Source organism: Anthonomus grandis, chromosome 1 (assembly GCF_022605725.1).
Source record: "Anthonomus grandis grandis chromosome 1, icAntGran1.3, whole genome shotgun sequence".
In the NCBI taxonomy this organism is placed as follows: Eukaryota; Metazoa; Arthropoda; class Insecta; order Coleoptera; family Curculionidae; genus Anthonomus; species Anthonomus grandis.
Genome location: NC_065546.1, coordinates 32,615,426 through 32,636,197, shown reverse-complemented (window position 1 = coordinate 32,636,197; position 20,772 = coordinate 32,615,426). Strand labels below are relative to the sequence as shown.

At 32.0% G+C, this 20,772-nt stretch overlaps 1 protein-coding gene across 2 annotated transcripts in view; it reads left to right on the top strand.

Moving 5' to 3' along the window:
* The first annotated feature begins 8,874 nt into the window (after nt 1–8,874).
* LOC126739708 (DNA-directed RNA polymerase, mitochondrial) overlaps nt 8,875–20,772 on the top strand; it is a 77,654-nt gene continuing 65,756 nt past the window's right edge. Inside the window, exons 1-6 of one of the 2 annotated variants that reach the window (XM_050445506.1) lie at nt 8,875–9,137; nt 13,454–13,558; nt 13,644–13,800; nt 13,860–14,036; nt 14,091–14,367; nt 14,418–14,876. In XM_050445506.1, coding sequence (XP_050301463.1) covers nt 8,990–9,137; nt 13,454–13,558; nt 13,644–13,800; nt 13,860–14,036; nt 14,091–14,367; nt 14,418–14,876 — 1,323 coding nt within the window. In that variant the 5' untranslated portion in view covers nt 8,875–8,989. The remainder of the gene's footprint in view (nt 9,138–13,453; nt 13,559–13,643; nt 13,801–13,859; nt 14,037–14,090; nt 14,368–14,417; nt 14,877–20,772) is intronic. The other variant, XM_050445512.1, reaches the window with a different exon arrangement.

Here is a 20,772-nt window from a genome sequence, read left to right as displayed (position 1 = left end):
AAGCCAGTTGAAATAATTTTATTGGTTTTTGCGCTACAATATATAATAGATATACCTAAATATTTGGTAAAAGAAATAGCATTGGACTCATCAATTAATATGCTATAAGGTAGATCTCCAACATCCTCTGTAAGCTCATTACGGAAATAAGGTGCAATTACATTCGTTATTACTTCAGAACATTTGGTCCGTTGCATTTGCAATTGTTCAGCTTCAAAACCTAAAAAAGATTACAATAAATGAACGAATTTTTATTATGTAACACTCAAAAAACCTTTAAATGAGGATTTACAAGTGGGAATCAAGTGTTCGATACTTAATATCGAAGAATCACGTGCAATATATATTGCTAGTTTGCCCTCGGCCTTTTTTACTGAGTCTAGTTGACTTTCTGGCTTAAAAGGCAATTTGGTATTTCCCAAAACAATCGTTGCGTTGTTCTTATGCCTTTTGCTATTTGCATGATTTTTCAAATCAGAGTATTTATTTCCCATTGTGGTCATACAAAATTTACACTTTGCCAATTTACCGTTGGTTGACTCAACGAAAGTTAATCAACGGTAAATTGGGATCTTTCATCCAAACTTCTCTAAACTTTTGACTATACGTATTTGCCATTTTAAAATATAGGATCTAACTAAAATATATTATCAACTAATAAAATATATAATAGTTTCAAACATTGTTACCAAAACTTACCGTTATTTTAACTTAGTAGAAGTTAAATTAACTATTTATTAACCATGCGGAAACGCAATTCTTACCACACAATTAAATCAATACTGTAATTTCAATAAACAGACGAGGGGAATCATCAAAAACGGCTTGTTGTTCAAATATTCAGAGGGCGCTCAACACTAGCGCATTGACCGAAACGAATTGCTCGGGCTGTTAGATAAAAATATTATTTTTATAGGAGACGCACAACAACCGTTCCAAACAAGGCACGTAGTCATTCTCTACTCATCGCTGGTAAATATTTCTGTTATTTTTACCAACGCATCGCATTACTTAGAATCACTACCTGGACTTGCATTTTTTAGACAGTGGCATCGCATCGCGTTGCCCATATTATTATTAATATAATAATAAGCTTGTATACTTATCTCAATATTATAATAAATCAAATAATAACATAGAATTACAAGATTATTAACAAAAATATCGCTTGACGCTAACACGGCCAGCCTGACACTGGGACGCTCTCGGCCCAATGTTTTCCCTTTTTTTTATGCTCGGTTTCATCCTGACTACTAGTACTGGATGTGCTCGTGTCAACATCAGTGTTGGTTTGATCCAACAGAGCAGAACTAGACAACAAAAAACAGTTTCATAATCAAGTGTTCTTACGAGCGCTTTATTTCAAAATACACATATATATTTAACATGCTCAAACACCAATGCTTAAAATCTAACAAGTGAAGATATCCGCCAGAAAGCATTAAACCATGCCCAAGCATCTTCACTAAAAATAATTTAAGCCAGTGAGATATCATCCAGACAGCATTATACCATGCCCAAGCATCTATCTATAAATATTTTAACCCAGTGAGATATCCGCCAGACAGCATTATACCATGCCCAAGCATCTACACTAGAAATATTTTAACCCAGTGAGATATCCGCAAGACAGCATTATACCATGCCCAAGCATCTACACTAAAAATATTTTAACCCAGTGAGATATCTGCCAGACAGCATTATACCAACAATTACCGCTAACACGGTCATACAATTATAATAATATTAGTTACCTGGCAATCATCATTGTCAGTAAATACGTATGACTCAAGTAACTCTGAGCAGTCCTCAGGAGTCCATTCCTTTGGCCACAAACGCATCTGGTAAGACGCTGCTGCTGTAAGTCTAGTAGATTCAGCAACATCTCCCACTTTCCTTAATTCATATTTATTCGTAGATAGGATTTTTGTTACCTTATATGGCCCCAACCATCCAGACTCAAATTTCTTTGGCTTAATAACCTCTCTGTTAATAAGTACATAATCACCAACTTTAAAGGTTTTTTGTACTTTTGCACGTTTATTCACGTACGTATCTTGAATAATTGCATTTCATCAAGACGCTTCTTTACAAACTGCTTCCATTTCTCCATTTGAATAGGCGAAGAAGGCAGTTTATCTTCCGACACATTGTCAATGATACGCTTAATTTCGGGTATCCTGTTATCACATCCAAATAACGTTTGAAGGGGTGTCCTTTTTGTGGTTTTATGAACAGTAGAATTGATAATCAGAATACGCGAAACAAGTGCACTCCATTGAGATAAAATGTCTGCTTGAACACGCAATAAATTTGCAATGAAACTCATGTAGCGATCAGCTTGACCATTAGCTTGGTATACGTATGGGCTAATAAAATGCCACTCTATATCCCATTCACGTAAGAGTTCATGGTTCTAGACTGCACGAAGAGAACTACCATTATCTGTTATTATTCGAGCTGGAGTTCCTACGAGATATATTATGTCCATTATGCAGTCAGCAATTTCATCCGTTTTGAGACTCTTCAAGGCGTACAAGAAACAGTATTTAGAAAAACTGTCCACAGCTATGAAAATATGAGCAAAATCGTCTTTAGTCTTAGGTAAATGTCCAAAACAATCAATGTGAAGAGTGTTGAATGGAATGTCAACTTTGCTTATTGATTGGATTTCATAGCTGGATGGTTTAGGGATGCGTTTTCGGGTGAGGCAGGTTAAACACGCGTCAATATACTTTTTAATAAATGCCCTCATTCTTGGGAACCAAAAGTGAGAGTTTATACTTAATAATGTCTTATCTAAACCAACATGAGCTTGACCATCATGATATTCCCTTAATAATGCATAACGTGCATTTTTAGGCACAAAGTATTGTGTTACTCTTTCCGAATTTATCTCACTTAAATAGCATAGAGTACTACCAATCATAGAAAACTGATTTTTATCAAGCTCACCATTGTTTAATTGTTCTTTAAGTTCCTGAGTTTCGCTGTCTGTACTTTGTTGTACAGACAACCAACCGTCAGGCATTAGGGTAAACTCTGCTTCGCTTGCACCATCAACAATCTCAGAAATCCGATTAATGCAGACTGATTTTGGTGGATTGCGACTTAAATAATCCGCCCTATGCTCAATAATAAAATTGAAGTCCTGTAGGTAAATCCACCAACGACTTACTCGCGGAACTAAATCACGCTTATACTGTGAGCTTTTTAATGAGTTGCAATCTGTGACCAATATGAATGGGATACCTACAAAATAGTGTCTAAATTGTTTCAGTGCGTAAACCACAGCCAACGTTTCCAACTCGTATGAGTGGTAGCGTGACTCGGCATCAGATGTGGATATACTGAAATATGCTACGAAGATATTTCCTTAGCTTTATCTTCGCGAATAAGCGAAACCTGGGCGCCTGTATCTAATAATAATTCATAAAAAGTCCCGCCGATATTAAGAGAATATACACAAAACTTATCAATATTTTTATTTTGTGTAGGTGATGACTCACAAACATTAATGTGTTTGGATTCGTCACTTTTTTTTTATCCTGGCGCAATCTTTTAAAGCAATTTTTAAAAGAATGTCCAGTTTTCTTGCAAAAACTACAACTATTTATTAGATCATTAAAGGATTTTGAAGGCACAGTTAACACAGTGATATCTGTGTTAACTGTGCCTGCAAAACAGAATCTTTTACCCCAAAACAAATTAAACTCATCAGCTGTTCTTGAGAAAAAGTTACACGCAAAAAATTTATTTTCTGCAGTTTCATGCGACCACAAAAGCCATAAGATGGACATCCATCAGACGTAAACATTATTGCGTCATGTGCTAATTTTCCAAAATTAGTACAACCCGCAAAACTTTCACATAAATCTCGCTTTAGGTTAACCCAAGAACGGCGATCTATAGAAGGCCAATTAGAAAACCACTCACCTGCCTCCCCTTCAAAACAGTTTGCAATTCTGCCCATCAGAATACCATCGTTCCAACATAAATCAGTAGCCAACTCAGAAATATCATCAATCCATCTTTGCGGTTCGTCTCTTCCAGGCACAAAAGTAGGTAACTTTATAGAGTCACTAGCATAAGAGACAGAGGGCACATTACCAGGAACGCTATTATTTGCTCGCGAATCCACTCGGTCCAATAGGCCACGTAATAAAGTCTCTAAAGTGGACGCAACCGAATTTTCTTCCCACATTTTAGTAGGGATGTTAAAGAACAGGTAAAAATCGTGAACAGGATCAAACTGTTCCGTTCTTTTCAGAGAACATGTTCTATAAACCTGTTCACCTGTTCATCTGTTCTTTTGATTTAATTGTATGGATCTATGGTAAGACATCGATTATATGGCGTTTTATACTTTTATATAAAGTTAAAGTTAAACTTACTCAATTTTTGTATGTTTGTTAAGGTCACTTAATAAATTTTTTTTGTATTGTATGTATTTAAATGTTATTTATGCGTTATGTTAAAAGTTTCATAATAGTATAATAATAAATACTTTATTCAAAAGAAAAAATTTTATGAAAAAAATTTCTTATTTTTAAGTATTTTAATTTTTTTCAAAAATACGAAATTCACCGTTATACAAGAAAATGCATGTTTACATGGTTACACATGGTTTTTCCATTTAAGCCTTAAAAAAAACTATAAACTACCGAAAAAAGTTTGATAATAGTTTGATACGCCGTCATCTGGGTATCGCTTACAATATTAATGTTTTTATTTTCTTGGATTTTATTTTTTATTATTGTTTTGATTTTGACATTGACAGATCAGTTCTGATAAGTTAGAACCTGTTGTCAGTATATTCTTAGTAGCCTCCCTTGTTTTATTTAGTATTTACTGTTTTTTTTGTTTTGTGGTTTTAATTGTTTTCGCGTTGTGCTGTGTTGCAATCAACATTTTTGTCTAATTCAAAATAAGTAGAAAAAGCAGCCCTGTATGGAGTTTTTTTACAATCGTAGATAAGACTAATCAAATCGCAAAATGTGACATTTGCAAGAGTGATATTTCTTTTAAATCCTCTGTTTCGAATTTAAAAAGACATATTTCTAAAAAACATCCTACGGTGCAATTGTCAGTAGGGCAAACACAAACAACTAGAAATGGCATTACGATAGGGAATTCTGAGGTAAGTACATATTCTTGGTTATAAATTTATTTTATATTTTAATTTATACATAATACGTACATATTATGTGGTAGAGTAATCACAGTCTTAAGTTTATTATATCGCTATATCCTAGCGCCACCTCTGCTATTTGGTAAAAAAAGTCATGTATAAGTTTTAGATGATGCGTTTACCGCCAAAATGTACCATGGCCAATAGGCAATAGGCCAATCCTTTCTTCAATTTTTCTTTGTCAGATGACGTTTCACAGTTTAGACGCGAATAAGGAGGATTAAGCCTAGTTCATATAGGCTTGCGAAATGCGAATCGCGAATAATATTGCTATTTAATTTTGTTTTTTTAGCCCAATGATTGTTTAAGACTTTGAGATACAAAATAAATAAATAAATTATATTTGCGTTATTTTTAAGGTATATTTTTTAATTTCAGATAGAAAAACCACAGGAACAAGCGCCTTTGCCTACTGAGAGCTCTAGTTCTGGTACTAGTTCAATTAGCTCTGTTCCTGCTAGTGGCACCATTCACCCAAAACCACGTCAAACCACCTTGTCATCGTATTTACCAAAAAAAGTGACAGTAAGCTGTAAAAAAAAAATTGATGCCCAGCTACTTAAACTCTTTTATTGGGACTACCAGCCGTTTAGAATTGTCGATGATTTGGGATTCAGGGAATTCGTCAAAGCACTAAATCCTAATTATGAACTTCCATCTCGCCAAACAATTTCGAGGAGTTACATACCTAGTTTGTATGAGGAGTGCGTCTTGCGTGTTAAAGAAATTATTTCGAAAGTTTCATCAGTTTCCCTAACAACTGATGCCTGGACCTCCAAGACAAATGATAGTTTTGTCGGAATTACAATACATTTTATAGATGAAGAATTTAGGTTTCGGTCAGCCCTATTAAAATGTGCTTTCTTTGATAAGGCTCATACTAGCATAAATCTTGCTGCTGACTTGAAATCTGTAGCAGAAGAATGGGGACTTGAAAAAAAAATTATGCTCGCTGTGTCAGATAATGCATCAAATATCAAGTCAGCAATAGCTAAAGAACTTGGGTGGAAGCATTTTGGGTGTTTTGCTCACACACTTAATTTAATAGTTCAAAGTGCCCTAAATCTAGACTTAAATAGAGAACTTTTAGATAAAGTTAAAACTGTTGTTGGTCATTTTAAAAGAAGCCCCAAGGCAACATTTAAACTGATAAAAACTCAGCAGAACAGTGGAGTCAAGAATCCTCTCAAACTCATTCAAGATGTGGCGACAAGGTGGAACTCCACATTCTACATGTTGCAAAGATTTACCGAACTGGAGGAAGCAGTACGGAGTACGGTAGCTCTCTTGGACGTCACATTGCCACCCATTAGTTTGGAAGAGTGGCAAATACTTCGGGATCTGCAAAAAGTGCTGGAACCTTTTGAAGAGGCAACAAAGGTCGTTAGCGGTCAACAGTACATGACTGCCTCATTAGTAATTGTTGTTACTAATGGGCTGTTGGGTGTCTGCAAACAGATTTTAGAGTCTTCAGACTTTGCTGTGAATGCAAAAGTTGTGGCAAAGAAACTCGAAAAAGAACTTACGGAACGCCTTGGAAATGTGGAATATAGCAATACATTAGCCATGTGTACTTTTTTGGATCCACGTTTTAAAACCCTGTTTTTTATGAGCGAAGATGCGGGAAAAAAGCTCAAAAGGAAGTAATTTCTGCATTAGCAGACATTATTTATAGAAAAGATTTGGAGCAGCAGAAAAAAGTTAAAAAAGATGCCAGTACTGACGAAACGGGAAGTCAACAAAATGAGTCAAAAATTGCCGAACCTTTTAATGTCGAGAAAAAACAGAAACTCTCAATATGGGCCTCCGTTGACAAATTAAGCTCAAACAAACACACTCAAATAAAATCCTCAACAGCCAGATCCATTATTGAAGTCCAGAGATATATGGAAGATGAACCCCTTGAAAGAAAAATGGACCCTTTGACTTGGTGGCTCGAGAACAGATTTGTTTACCCAAACTTAGCATTATTGGTAAGGGAAAAATGCTGTGTTGTTGCGACCTCTGTTCCTTGTGAGCATTTATTTTCAAAAGCTGGGCAAATACTTACTGACAGGCGAAACCGTTTAGGAAACTCTAAAGCACATCAGCTTTTGTTTTTGAATACAAACACAAAGCTATTATAGGTTTATAATATCTTGGTGTTTGTCAATATAATAAACTCAATGTATAAAATGTATATTTTATAATATAGACATTTGTTTATGGATATTTGTTTAATATATCTACCTAAGTAAAACTTATAATTAACTTTTTTCATTTATTCTTTTTTAAAAATTTATTAGAGATTTCAAAAAATTGAGTAATAAAACGTAAAACAACTAAATATACCTATTTAATAAAAGCAAAACTTTGGTATAAAAAATAAAAGCAAACAAAACAAACATTTTTAGAACCCACAGTTAAATAAAATAACATTTTAAATAACAGCAAAGAACCGATGAGTACGACATCTTGGCATCTCACGCTAACTATACACGTGAACAAGTCAACAAGCCGACAAGCACTCGCGAATCGTCAAAGAACGGAATCGGGAATCGAAAACCGGCGTCGGCATAGCCAGTGGCAGTCCCGACATATTGAGAACATGCGTAGTCAGTCCGTTCGTGGGGAACGATAGCGAAACTTACGGAACTGTTCCGTTAACCGTTCTTTGAAAAGAACTGTTCACTGAACAGGCTTTGTGAAACCTATTCTCAAAAACCTGCTCCGTTCTTTTTGTAACATCTCTACATTTTAGTACACACTATAATTTTAACGTTTGGGACTTAAACAAAAATTAAATATCACATAAATAAATTGTGTTAGGGATAACTGCACAATGCACAATATAAACAGCAAAACGGCACATATATTTGGGATTCTTTATCACACTTCTGATGTTAGATAAAAATATTATTTTTATAGGAGACGCACAACAACCGTTCCAAACAGGGCACGTAGTCATTCTCTACTCATCGCTGGTAAATATTTCTGTTATTTTTACCAACGCATCGCATTACTTAGAATCACTACCTGGACTTTTTTTAGACAGTGGCATCGCATCGCGTTGCCCATATTATTATTAATATAATAATAAGCTTGTATACTTATCTCAATAATATAATAAATCAAATAATAACATAGAATTACAAGATTATTAACAAAAATATCGCTTGACGCTAACACGGGCGAATGTATTTTTTCCCGCTGCCTAGTGCCTACACTTCAGCATGGGCGTTCGAAGAGTAAGATGGGAAAGATATAATTTATTAAACCGCCAAAATCCGCTTAATTATAAAATTATTCCGCTAAAAATTCCGCTGTCCACTAAAATGATTTTTTCTCCGCTAGGGTAAAAATAATTCCGCCAAATCTGACGGTAAATCCGCTAAATTGGCAACACTGTTTCTCGATTTAGTTGCAGGATATCGATCCGACGCTAGCTTCACACACATCATGGATGTATATATAGCCTGCGCTACGTAGCAACACATTAGACCAGGGACGGATTTCACTTCTTTAAACGTGTGCTGAAGAGAGTATTTGAAAGCGATACTACATAGTAAAAGTAATCTAGAGAACGATAGATGACAACAATATAATTTTAAATATTTCCTTTTATATATTTAAAATGTAAATGTGTTTGATCTCATTATAAATAGATCCGGCCGTACCTCTAAACATGAGAAGCTCCCTATTTCTGAATTGAGGTTACGTTACGAAAACATGCCCGTACGTCAAAACAACGTTTAAAAAATAATTCCAAAAAATTTGTAAAAACCGGCGTTAATCGAGTGCTCAAATGAATAAATCACAATGTTTCAATTACTACGAAAGGGTAGTTCTTCGATCGATAAATCCCGGCCGATGTCAATCTTTAATTTGAGCGGTACCAGGCTAGGAAATTTACCCGAGAAAACGTGCCTATTATGTAAACTTTTAAACGCGAGCCCTAAATCATGCTGTAAGTTCGTGATTTTCATATTTCCGATGATGTTATATAATGTTTCATAGTATTTACATAGATAGTCTTATGGATAAACTTCATGAAGTTCACTCTACAAAATATCTTGGAATCTATATTGACAAACACTTAAAGTGGGACCACCACATCCTTAGACTATCAAAAAATATTCGAAAACTAATATACAAGTTTTATGTGCTCAGGGAAATATTAAATAAACAACTTTTGATTTCGATTTATAAAGCAATTGTGGAATCACTACTAAGGTATGGTCTAATTCTTTGGGGTGGGATATACCAAAACACATTGACTTCTTTAAATGTAACCCAAAACTACATTTTAAAAGTTATTTTCAAAAAAAACCAAAGATTTTCTACTGCATTACTTTATTCCAGAAATATTTTTGATGTACGCACATTATACTGTTGGTCGCTCTGTATATATATTCACAAGTCGAATAAATTTAAGAACTTTGTTAATCATCAGTATCAGACTAGATTAAATGTAAATAGACACTTATCAATTCCAACTGTTGCCACTACTATGAAATTAAAATCAATTTTTTACCACGCACCCAAACTGTACAACTTATTACCACCATATATTAGACATACAAAAGCTGTCAAAAAATTTTGTAAAATATCTGGGGATTACATTTATGATCATTTACATGTATTTAAAAAACTACTTACTGTTAATTAATTTTCATATTTCATAGCTTTAGGTATTCATACATGATTGTGAAGGATTTTTGTTTTCTAATGTTTAATTATTTATTGGGTGTTAAATAGAAACTTTGCAATAGTTAGTGGATGGGACATATTTTGTTTAAATATTTATTTTTATAAAATTGTTTTTGATTTTTTTGCACATACAGGTATTTGGTTACCTAGGTGCACCTTAAAATGTACTGAGATAGATTATAATTATTGGATTTTATTACACATACTTTGTAAAAGCTTATATGTAATATATCCGATTGATTGATTGATTGATTGAAGCTGTCCTCCAGTTGATGGGCCGTCACCCCAGTTGCACAGCAAATTTCATCGACGCTGCAGCTGCCCGTAAAAGATTTTTCGAGGTCTGATGGCTCCCCAACAAAAATCGGATATTTTTGTATGCGAGTTATTAGACCTTCTAATACACCAAATTGTACCTGTTAAAAATTAAAAAGCTGAAAAAAAAAAAAATTCTCGCAGTTTTTATTTAGACAACGGTATCTAACAACTTTAGATACTAGCTCTATAACTAGAAGCTTGCCTAGCCAAGTACTTTCCTATTAGGGTTGCCAAGTGTCCTCCTTTCGGGAGGACAGTCCTCCTTTCTTGCTGTGAGCTCTCCTTTCTCCTTTTCTACCCAAATGTCCTCCTTTTGAACTGCTTTTACACTAAATCCTGCTTTTAATTTTTAAGTCAATTTAGCAGCTATTTAGCGACTATCTTTATTTTACTATATTTATCGCTATTATTTTCTTTTATTTAAGAGTTTCTTACGCTAACATTTCATATAGCAGTCGATAGATGTCTCGCCCTTCGCCCGTATAGTTGTTTTATTTTTGTAGCGTAGGTACCGTACGGCGGACGGCGGTATTTTGTAACCAATAACCATAGATGTATAAACAAGGATATGTCCTTGGTTATACGTCTATGTTTGTAACAGACGGCGCCGGCGGCGGCGGTGTAGGTCCGGCTGATTTTTTTGGTGATTTTAGATTTTAGTGTTGTCTTGTCTCTGTTTTAATAATATCTATCAGCAGTGTGGCCAGATTGAGCGATTTATCGCAATTTGGGCTACTACAGGTCCTATATATTGAATTATGGATCAATCATTAACTTCGACTCCAAAAAGTAAGAAAGTGAAGCGTTCCAGCTATTTCAATGACGCCTGGCTTAAAGAGTTTTCCTGGGTGAAAAAATATCCTTTTAATATAGAAGAAAATAAAAAAACAACTCAGGCATATTGTGTAATATGTAGATCGCATTTTAGTGTAGAATATAAGGGATATACAGCTCTTTCTAACCACGAAAAAACTGCCAGTCATCGTTCAATGAGTGAAGCTGCTTCAACGAGCAAATCAATAACAAATTTTTATGTTAAATCAAACACTGATGAGGAATTAACAGTCATTGCTGTAGAAGTTGCCAATATTTATCATTGTGTGAAACATAGCATGTCATACAATTCATTGGACTGCGGTTTAAAACTAGACTCAGAAAGGTTTTCAGATTCTAAAATAGCAAAAAAAATATCTTGTGGAAGAACAAAAGCTACTGCTATAGTTCAAAATGTTTTAGCACCTTTTATTTTGGAAAATATTGTTTCTAATTTAAAGTCACAAGATATTTTTTTTGCTATACAGACCGATGCATCAAATAAAAAAAATAGAAAGTTTTTTTCAATTTGTATACAATATTTTGATAAAAGCGGTATTCAAAATGTAGTTCTAGATTTTGTTGAGAATAATGATGAAAGTAGCGAGAGTATGTTTAAAATGCTAGAAACCTCATTAAAAAAACTACACTTAGATTTTACCCATATTACAGCCTTTAACGCGGATAATACAAATTCCAACTATGGAAAACACAATTCTTTATACAAATTAATATGTGATAAAAATAAGAATGTTTTTAAAGCTAACTGTCATGCTCATTTAATCCATAACAGTTTAAAAAAATCTTTGGGAAATTTAAATCTAGATGTGGAGAATATCATTCTAAAAATTTATGCTCACTTTTCCAACTCGGCAAAAAGAAGAGATAAATTCAGTGAATTTTGCGATTTTACTGATACAGAATTTAAAGAAATTTTACGTCATGTAACAACCCGATGGCTATCAATGGCACCGGCTATTGATAGAGTTGTGTTGTTATGGGATGCTCTAAAATCTTATTTTCTATCGGCAGAAGATTTACCAAAGGTAGTTAAATCAGCCTTGTTAATCTCTACTGATAATGAAATTCCAGACAAGGTTTTAATATATTTAAACTTTTTATCCCACATTCTAAAAATTTTTCAAGACACAGTATTAAAACTAGAATCAAATGACACAACAGTTTTAAACATCTTTCAAATAATAGGGACATTTTTAACTAAATTATCTGATAGGGTCAATAAGAAATTTTTTGGATTTAAGGTTATGGAGCTTTTGAAAAACATACCTGAAAGCGAAAAGAAAAGTATTGAGGCAGATTTTGCTTCATTTCTAGAGATTGCCATAAAATATTGTAAAGATAGATCTGAACTGGACCAAAATTCAACTTCACATTTATTAAGCAAAATATCACTAAGTGAAAAATGCTTTAATTATGATGACATTATTAATGTTATTACGCGGTTGCGTTTGCAGGACATAATAGGATTAGACTGTGATAAATTATTTGACGAGTGCCAGGTATTTAAAAAAGTTTTTGATAGGCTGAAAACAGTAGATCCTAATTTTATAAATTGTGATACGGTAGCCAAATATGTAAACATTTTTAATGCAATCGAAATTCCCAATATTATTAATATTTTTAGAGTGATATCATATATTTTAAGCATGCCAGCTAGTTCCGCTTTTCCCGAAAGGGTTTTCTCTGTTATAAACACGAAGTGGCGAGATGAAAGAAACAAAGCTTCAAAAGAGCTAATTAAAAGCGAAATTATAATTTTTTTTAATCAGCCCGAAAAGTGTGTTGATTTTTACAAAAAAATAAAATCAAATAATTCTTTATTATCTGCCGCAAAATCTGAGCAGAAATATAAATTTTTGTTTCCCTAAGAGCTGATAATTATTATTGTATGTCGTTTTATCAGTATCTGTTTAATTTCTGTCAAGTTTTTCTTAAGTTTCGTTTTTTATTTGTATTGCCACAATAGGCACTTCTTTTAGACTGATTCGTTTTGCGTTATTAGATTAAGTTTGCATATAATATTTTCCTTTTTTTTTGTGTTGTTAATTTTTATTATTTGTTCGTTAGAATTTATTTATTGTCGTTACAAAATTTATTTACGTTATGTTTGCAAATTGCAATATAAGAAATATAATTTATGTTTGCATGAAATTATACATTTATTAAATTTTATTACATCATGCTTCCCGCCCTACGAAAACCTCTCGTTCTTCCATGCAGGCATGCACACCCCCTCCCCCCCTCTTTCCAGAAAAGTCCTCCTTTGGCTTGTGGAAAACTTGGCAACCCTATTTCCTATTCAAGTTACATTTAAATCATTCTAAAAACGCAAATAAATCTTGGCCGCATTTCATCTTAGGAAAACAAAAATATATGCTTCATGGCTTCTATAGCCATTAAAATATTTGTTTTTTTTTTTAGTTCCCACTCGAGAATATTCCTCTGTTACAAATCTTAGCTTAAATAGTCCCAAAAGGAGGAAACTAAAAAAGAAATTAAGCAAAGCCTATTCGGATATTCTTGTTGGTATGTTAAAATTTGTACTTTTGTTACTTTAGTTGTTAAGTTTTATTAAACCCCTATTTTTAATGTTACATCACATTTTTTTTAGTTACAAATGAATCCTCAAAATTCAAAAAAGCCAATGTGACAAAGTTAACTCCATCTGATTTAAACTTATTAATGACTACCAATATTAATCTAAATGAACTGTACAAACTGAAGGATTTAAATTCCAACTTAGATAAATTTGTTCCTCACACTTATAGGTAACTTGTTTTCTTAAAGAAACAACAAAATAGAGATAACTAATTGCAATAATTTATAGTAATTTAACAGTAGAAGATTCTGCCATAAATTTAGATGTAGTTTTACCCAGTGATACAAAACCAGAGCTTACCCCCAAAGTAAAAAAGAATAAAACAAAAACAAATAAAAAACTTAAATCTGTGATAACTGAATCTGCTGAGGAAGAAATGGGTGAAGCAGACCATGTACTGCACAGGTAAACATCTACTTCTTGACCAATCTATACAATTTACTAACTTTTCATTGCTAGTCATCCACTTCAACCAGAACTGATAGAGGATACTCCAGATCTAGTTGAAATCCAGCCTCTCATTGAAAACAGCAAGAGAAAAATAACACACCGAGAGCATATGGCATCAAAGACATTAGGAGCCTTCATTGAAGTGTGCAATCATTTAAAAAATCCTTATAGGGGTTTTACTGCTTTTTTATATCATCAGTCAAAATCTAAACAGTCTGGAAAGATGTCTGGCTTACCAAAATTGTCACCTATTAAGAATATAAATGTTTATTATACATTGTTGAAGGTAATGTAAGACATTTTCAGTTAAACCATTTTGTTATTATTTTATTTTAGGGTTTTGCTGATAAACAAGATTATGGAAAAATAGTAAAAATCTTAGACATAATGGCACAAGAAGACATTAAACCAGATTTAAACTGTTACACTGCTATTTTTGAATGCCTGGGAAGACTGAATCATAAGAATTACTATTTGAAGGAAATCAGGATTCAGACAAAAGAAATGCTGGAGTGTGGTATCACTTTTGATCAAATCATGAACCAAGGCATTTTCTTAAATGATGGCCGGGATCAAGTTTTAAAGGCTTTTAAGGCTTATGATGAGTCTTATTTTCCTAAGTATGAAAAGCCCAATTTTTGGTACAATAATTGCTTATTGAATCATCTGAATAATAAGGATCAGTATAATTTTGAAGTGAAGAAACCTAGGGGCTATGGAGAGTTTATTGAGGCAAGCAAAATGCAGGAGCTTCTTAAGAAACAAACTGAGCTGGAGGAAAAAGGATATTTAGAGGTGAGTTGGTTTTTGAATATAAATTTACTGTGCATTTGCATTTTTAAAAACAGATGAAAATTTCAGCAATTCAAATTTAAATAAATTTATTCGTATCACAATCATAGAAGTACATATTGATGGTGTAGCATGCAAATGTGGTAAGTACAAAAATGTTCATTTGCAGGAACTTCATTTTTAAAGTTTGACTATTCGTGGTATTAGATTCTTAATTAGCTCATATTTTGTTTTTACATTTTTAAGTAAAATTATAGTGTTTTCAATTAAAACATTCAACTTTTTTTGTGTTTAAATTTATAATTAGGCTTGAAAAAATTTAATTAGAATTGACTGCCTGCACTTAACACATTTGTTGTGCTACATTAAGGGTAAGAGGGATGAAGTAACTACTAGTTTAATTCTAAAATAAAAGTTTTTATTACTTTATTACTTACTAGCTAAGTACATAATTATTGTTTAACTAAAAATGACTTAAGATTAGTCATCAGATTTTGTTTCAATTAGTTTAGCAGAATTACCTGTTTGCGGAATTCCATTTATAAAAGAAGCATAATCATCAGGTATTATTTTACATTTTAATAGAGAAATTAAATCAGATTTCTTTTTTTGAGACACTGGAAGTCTAGGTGTTAAGTGCACTTAACACATTTGATACAGTAAACTGTAGTTTTCAAGTAGTTGTCACAAATGCTAGATGGCGTTAGAGGTTTTAATTTAGCAGTTAGCACATTTGTGCATAAAAAAATATCATTTTAAACTTTGGGATGGTGTAGCTAACTCAATTTGACAGAAAAATGCACTTACCACATTTGCGTGCTACCATCGATATGTTTGAAAAGTAATATTGGAATTCACCAGTATTGAAAATCACCATTTTCTTACCCAATTTAAAAAAAAAAAATCAGGAATAAAAAATGTATATGAACCAAGTACTAAGGTTGAAAGACACATATGTAAGATGTCCTATAAATAATGGTAAATAATTTAACAGCAGCTTCCTTAAAAAAAAATAGGTTTAGTTAAATTTTCTTACTCTAAATGCCAAAGACCACCAAGATAAACTTAATGCAATTTTTTTGAGTTTTGCCAAAAATTTTCTCATTTAACCTTCCTTTTTAACAAAATTTGGAATGTTTTTTTTATAAGGCAAATCTTAAATTAAATTTTTTTCCATGGTAAATTTTTTTTTCGCCTTCACTCTTTTCGAGATATTTACATTTAAAGTTTTTAGTGCAATAAAAAAAAAAAGACATTCATAGACTATGTAAATTGTTTTATTACACTTATATTATAAAATACAATATACCTTAATACATTTTAAAATTCTTTTACTGAAAAATCGTCGAATCTTGAAAAATAGTTCATCATTTTGAAATGATCTCATTAAATAGTGCCTTACTTGGAATGAAGTTACTTGTGTATTCCTGATAACATTGATAAAATCAAGGATTCTTTTGTATAAAGTAATGACTTAATATACCCTTAAAAGAAAAATCCAAAGGATTAAGATCTGTGCTATGTGAGGCCATGGAAATTCACTGTCATGACCAAACCATCTGTTGTTACTCAAAGATTTAACTTTATTTAGCAATATAAAGTGAGGTAACAATTATAAGAGCAGAATCCATCAAAGCCATTTATAAAGTATATCTTTAGTAGATATCTTTTAGCTATAACAATAAGTATCTTTTAATAAATGTTGTTTTTCTAGACATTATGCGATTTTATTAAAAAAAAAATTAAAACATTCAATGTGATTACATATTACATTAATATTAAGCCCTTTTTTATTTTATTTTTAAACTTAAAATAATGTAAAAACGCTAAAAGCCACAAATTACTACAAACCAAAAAAAAAGGCCCGGACTATAATAAAATACAGGCAACCACTCTAAAAAATTTTCCTCATTTCAGTTTTGGAATATTCATTATGCCTAGGCATTATTAATTACCTGAAGTTATTTAGTTTTTAATTAACGTCATAGGGCTTATTTTTCATATTAACACGTGTAAAAACTAATGATAATATGCCTGACAATAATTTAATAATTGTTAATATTTATGACTATATCAACTTGTTTGTATATTAGTCTATATATCAGTGTGTAATGTTTTTGATTGCGCAACAAAACATTTAAATTCAAATATTTCGATAACGCTTTGCTTAACCGAAATAAATGGAGCATACTCTTTTTTAAATCATCATTCTATTAGTTACTTCAATAAGAAATAATAAAACTGTATGGCATGAAACAGCAGTGAATATGTGTGACAAAAAATTGAATAAAATAATATTCCTTATTCCGACAAATCCCCGATTTCTGGTTTTTATTAAAATTCAAATATATTTATTGCTTAACAGAAATGTAATCTTAATCACTAAGACAATACATGAAAATATATGTAATAACAATGCATATATCATGAAAAACAAGAAGAATAACCATATATAAAAACATAACTAATAGGTAATCATAAAATATGTTCAAGAAAAAAAGTAGAAGAGGTATATTAACTAAATAGGTTTACAATATTATTTGACAACAATTTTTTTAAGTAATGAGAAGGCATTTTGAAGAGATCGACAGCGTCCAGACGCGAATGGACCAAGGTAAACCAAGAGCATGCTCTGTATAAAGGCTCTTTCTTTGCTAAATTTGTGCTATATGATTGGAAGTAAAAAAATTTTTTTTCTTCTATGTAAGGCATAACAAAATGTAGAGCTGCTAGATCAGTTTCAGAGATTTACGTTAAACAGATTTAAGTCTAACAATGTAAACAGTTTGTATAAGAGTGGAACCGCATAAAATAATCGCGATTTTATTAGGAAATTGAATAACATGATTCTAATTGATATATTAATGAAATCTGTTGTAGCTCTTGTAATAAAATTGAGTTTATGATGTTATCTATTATGATTGCAAAAATTAAGTTTCTTGTTAATAGTAATCACGAATATAATCACAGCTAGAAAGAGTTGTACCATTTAATGTATAGTCGAAGCTAATTTAATTTTTCAGCAAAAAAATGGACATCTTGTCACACTTTTCAATATTAAGAGGAATCCTATTAATCTTGCACTAGTTGTAGATTAAATGAATATCGTTTTAGAGAAGCAAACATCCCAATTAGTTACAATGAAAAATAGCTTTAGGTCGTCAGCAAACAGACTATTGCTTAAAATAATATTTATATTAGGTGAATTTTAACGAACTTGGATACTGCTTAAACATTGTGTATTAAGTACTGCTAAATATTTGCAATTTTTTTTACATTTTCGATTTCTATCTTTTTTTTCAGAAAATTATAGTAATTTTTAAAAAATTACCTGACCTGCAAGACCCATATACAATCATGATCAATTTATTAATATTTTGTGATCATAACTGTTAAACTGTACTTGGGGCTGAGTTATTTTTTTTCTTGATACATTTTTTGTGTATCGTATGATTGGTAAATACTTCCGGAGCCATCTTTATTATGTAACAGTGTTTTTTGTAGCGTTAATATTTAGTTTACAGGAGTTCTTTGTTTAAGTACAGCTATTTTACAATTTTTTATGCCATGGAAATGAAAGTAGTCCATATTAATCTGCGCTCAATAAATACAGCTCGATGACTCTCAGAGTTTGATTGTAAATTCAAATAATTTTGATGTATATTTTAGTTACAGAAACTTGGCTTTCTAATATTCAGGATGTATCTGTTTTCAATTGCCGGGCCATAATTTTTATGTGAAAAACAGAGATGGTAGAGGAGGCGGTGTGGAGGTCTATGTTAAAGATCATTTTGATGTAGACTTAATTACCTTCAATGTCCTAATAACTAAAGAACCTGGATATATCTTTCTAAAAATAAAGCTAAAATCTTCTATTGCCATTGGTAATTTTTATCATGTCCTCCAAATATAAACATGTGTCCTCTTTTGAAAGATTTTGATAACATTTTATCTGAAGTTTTGATGTTGTATTATGTTTAGACTTTAATGCTAATTTTTTTGATTTTAATAATGTCCTTAACTTAACTTTGATCATATAAGAACAACTTGCATAACTCAAAATTCAAGCAAGCTTTTATCAGTGATACCACTTTAGTTACATCCTCTGGTACACTCTCTGCCGATACAATCTCTGGTCACAGACTCGTTTTTGTTGACTTCAATCTAAAATCCAACAAACCTACATCAAAACTTGTTACGTATCGTTGTTTTAAAGGTTTTGTTTTGAATGATTTTTTGTCCGATCTCTACAATTTGCTTTGGATGGAAATTGATTATAAGCATGATATATATAAAAAATTACTTCTTTTTACTGATTTTTTAATCACACTTTTCGATGTTCATGTTCCCTTTAAAGATCTAGAGTGAAAATTTGAAGGCTGTTATGAAGGAGCATGATAAAGCCTTACAAAAATTTAAGGGTATTAAAGAACCTCGAGATTGGGACCGATACAATGAGCTGCGTAATTTTACAGTTTCTGTACTGAGATCCGACAAAAAGCTCTATCTCAATTTAATTTCTGGACAGAAAAACATAAAAAATCATGGTCAGCACTAAGATCGTTAAATGTCTTAAACTCAAATGATAATGTTCCTTCTATTTTAACACATTCAAATCTAATGACTGTGACAAAACTATAGAATTTTATGAATACAACAAATTCAGCGCATTGAAAAAATTTAAGCTTTCCATGATTGTGTTTTATAGAAGAATTTCATAAAATTATTCAAAACATGAAAACGAATGCTTGTGACACAGATAAAATCACGTCAACTATGTTAAAATATTGTAGTCCGTTTATTGATCCTTAAATAACTAATATTATTAACAGTTGCATAGAACAAAACTATTTTCCTCAAAGTTGGAAAACTGCAATAGGAATACCTTTACCAATATCAAAAAAACCAGAGACCTTTAATGACTTGCGCATTATAGCAACTTTACCTGCCATTTCTAAAATAATGGAGGAAATTTTATACAGCCAGATGTACTCATATTTAAATCATAATGGTATGATTTCAGAATTGCAAAACGGGTTTCGTAAGAGGTATTCCGTATCCTCCGCCTTGGCTGTGGTAACTGATGATTTAATTGAGGCATTGGATCATGGACTGGAAAGTATTCTTATACTCTTAGATTACTCCAAGGCGTTTGATACTATAAATCATCGACTCTTGTTGGCAGGCCAAGCTAAGATATTACGGTTTTGACGCCGACTCACTGTTACTCATTGCATCGTATTTTTCACACAGATCACAAAAAGTGTTTGCTAATGGTATGTACTCGGAGTCTAGTGCTATACTATCAGGAGTACCTCAGGGCTCTAACCTTGATCCCCTATTCTTTATTATTTACACGTCTGAACTTAAGCGAATAAGCTTTTCATGTCAGATAGGGAAGACATTAATGTCTTTCCTATCCGACAGGAACCTGCCAGTTCCTGTTTAGTCAAAAAAGAAATTTTAATAATCCGACAAAGATGATCAATCAGGGTCAAGTACACTAAAGTCAGGATATCCACAGTTGAACTGATGAAAATATTAGCTTTATTTATTTATTTATTGCATTAAAAACTTTCATACAGTTAACCAGGGTTGGGTACATGGAAAATTATTTTTTGACACCATTAATTTTTGACATATTCGACTGTCGAAAATAAATTTGGATATTTTAATTGGAATTTGGAACTAAATACTATACTATACAACCAGGCCTGACTAAAATCACAGAATAAGTTAGTTATAGTACAGTAAATAAATTTACCTCAATGTTTATTAATATTAATATATTGTTTAAAAAAAATACAACTAAAAAAAAGTCAACTTTTTTAAATTCAAATTCAAAAACTTTTTATTTATCCCAAAATAAATTACACTTCATTTTTAAATATAACAAAAA